Here is a 2,401-nt window from a genome sequence, read left to right on the forward strand (position 1 = left end):
GAATAAAGTGTATGTTGTGTATGCGATGAAACAGTGAGAGTATTTTTAATTAATTTCTGTTCGATGCTTATTCAGGCCTGCTGCCTATGGACGCCTTCTACTGTTGTACAACACCTAAAGCATTGAAATTAAACCTTAATATGAATTCTGCACGAGCCTTTCATCAGGTGAGGGTGCATTGAACATGTTTTTAGAAAAGCTTATTTTATGCACATAAATATTCTGAGGAATAATATGCAAACATGATACAGAAAACCTCCTTACCAGCAACAGAATAGCAAGGTTAAGAAAACCTCGGTAGTTGGTGTAACCACTGGAGCTGCTAAACAGGGAATCCCGTGCGAAGTGTAACCTAAAAGTACAGATGAAACTAAAACACACTACAATAGACAATAGACATGTAGTTATAACCAGTAATAACTATGCAATATGTTACTAAGGAACACATGATATATTAAACATTTCTGCCAGGGTGTTAACCAGGGGAAAAAATCAGGGAGTCTGAACAACTGAGCGAAGCCAGGATGCTGCAGGCGCCAAGCGCCTTAGGGGGGGGGGAGGGCTTTACCTTAAAATGGAGGAAATTTAGTCTGAAATGCCAAAAAGACAGGAATCTGATATGATTTTATATTCTTATAAGCACTGTTGTCAGTTATAAATTATAATACAAGCCAAGGTGTATAATATATAAAATTGGGCCGCCCACATGCCATCTCTATCAAATTTCATCCGTCTCATCCAAGAAAAGGCCGTTCAAAAGACGGGTTACAGACGGGTCTCTGGCTAACACACTGATTTCTGCACTCTAAAAAGTAAATACCATAAATAATTGAATTTGTGTAGCATATATACATCACATTATAGCTTCGTATCAGCTTGTTTGTTTGCTTATTTTTGACAAACATTATACACATTGTGCATTGATTGCTGCCAACTTAACTACAACAATTCTGTACACTAATGACAGAATATGGAATATAGGAAGTTCCAGTGAAAAAAATACACGGGGGCTCGGGGCGATTTAGCCCCCGAAATGCCAAAAAAAGCCCCGGAAATGCCAAAAAGAGCCCTTGCAAATTTGCATAGAGTTCAATGCAAACCAAATTTTAGAGTGCTATTTTCATGCACGCGAGCTTCAAAAGTAGCCCCCGAAAAATAAATAATATTTTTTTCCCCGATAGGAACTAGGAACTGTGGAACAGTGATAGCGGACATGACATATGGGTTTGGGTGATGGCTTCTATGTAATCAATAGGTACTGACCGGCTTCTGACAATAAAATTTAAAAACCCATGCAATTATATTTTCAAAACTAAAATTACAAATCTAGTGAATTAGTATAAATATAGCATTCACCATCGCCCAAATGATACCATCATTTAGTTATTACATCACTGATAAGGAATGTAGTCACATAGTTTTGCAACCTTTCATTATTAATTGACATGGGTGCCACCTACTAGTAAGTAGCATGTTAAGAGACAGAACATAAGTGACCAGTAATTTGGCTGAGAGTCTCAATAAGGGGCTGTGTGTTTCATCTGACATGGCACTGAACCAGAGCATGTTTGCTTGAACCGACCATTGATCCAGCTCACAGGGATTCAGTTATTTTGCACGTTTGTTTGGCTTGTAACCGACCTTGTATTGATCCTGCTAGTGAGGTGGATTCGTGGGGACCCAGTATAGAGCAGTGTGTAATATCATGTACCTAGTTACTAGTTAGTGTACACTGCTATAAAAAAGCCGGGTCATTTTTATCTTAGGACACCTGTAAATACATGATAAGAGTTGGAATTAGGTTAGGAGCAGTGTTAGGGTTAGGGTTATTGTGATGATGCATGGACATGATGTATGTATGCAGATCATAAAGTAGGATTGGGTAGCAAACAATCATACTATAATAGGTCATGATAAAAGGTCACTTGCTTAAGGAATACTTCCATACGTTTAGGCAGATCAGCACCGGGTGACCTAGCTCTAGTACTATAGCCCGCGGATCGCTGCCGCAGGGCTATAGCACATTCTGCCATAGATGTAATCTAAGCAAATGGTCCAACTGATGTGACCAAAAATTTATCCCCAAAACGTAAAATGATCGGGCTTTTTAACACTTATCTATCAACATGGACATCTCACCTATCTTTTTGAACACTTCCACAACTTTACACCAGGTATTTATGCTGTTATTCCTCAAAGTCTTAGCACTACTGGTGTTTTGTTTTCAAATGCGGTTGCTCTGCTTTAGTGCTTATGTGTGCACGCATGACTCTTCAGTGCTAAGACTTTGAGGAATAACAGCATAAATAATTATTAAATACCTGGAGGCTGGTGTAAACTTGTGGAAGTGTTCAAAAAGATAGGTGAGATGTCCATGTTGATAGATAAGTGTTAAAAAGCC

The 2,401-nt window shown here is 38.7% G+C and overlaps 1 protein-coding gene across 1 annotated transcript in view; it reads right to left on the reverse strand.

Annotated features, from left to right (window-relative positions):
- The window catches only part of LOC106810823 (diacylglycerol O-acyltransferase 1-like), a 13,686-nt gene that overhangs the window by 10,120 nt on the left and 1,165 nt on the right, over positions 1 to 2,401 (reverse strand). The window contains exon 2 of the mRNA XM_014814277.1: positions 265 to 352. Within this exon, the coding sequence (XP_014669763.1) occupies positions 265 to 352 (88 nt within the window). The remainder of the gene's footprint in view (positions 1 to 264; positions 353 to 2,401) is intronic.

This window comes from Priapulus caudatus, unplaced genomic scaffold (genome assembly GCF_000485595.1).
Source record: "Priapulus caudatus unplaced genomic scaffold, Priapulus_caudatus-5.0.1 Scaffold476, whole genome shotgun sequence".
Classification (NCBI taxonomy): Eukaryota; Metazoa; Priapulida; class Priapulimorpha; order Priapulimorphida; family Priapulidae; genus Priapulus; species Priapulus caudatus.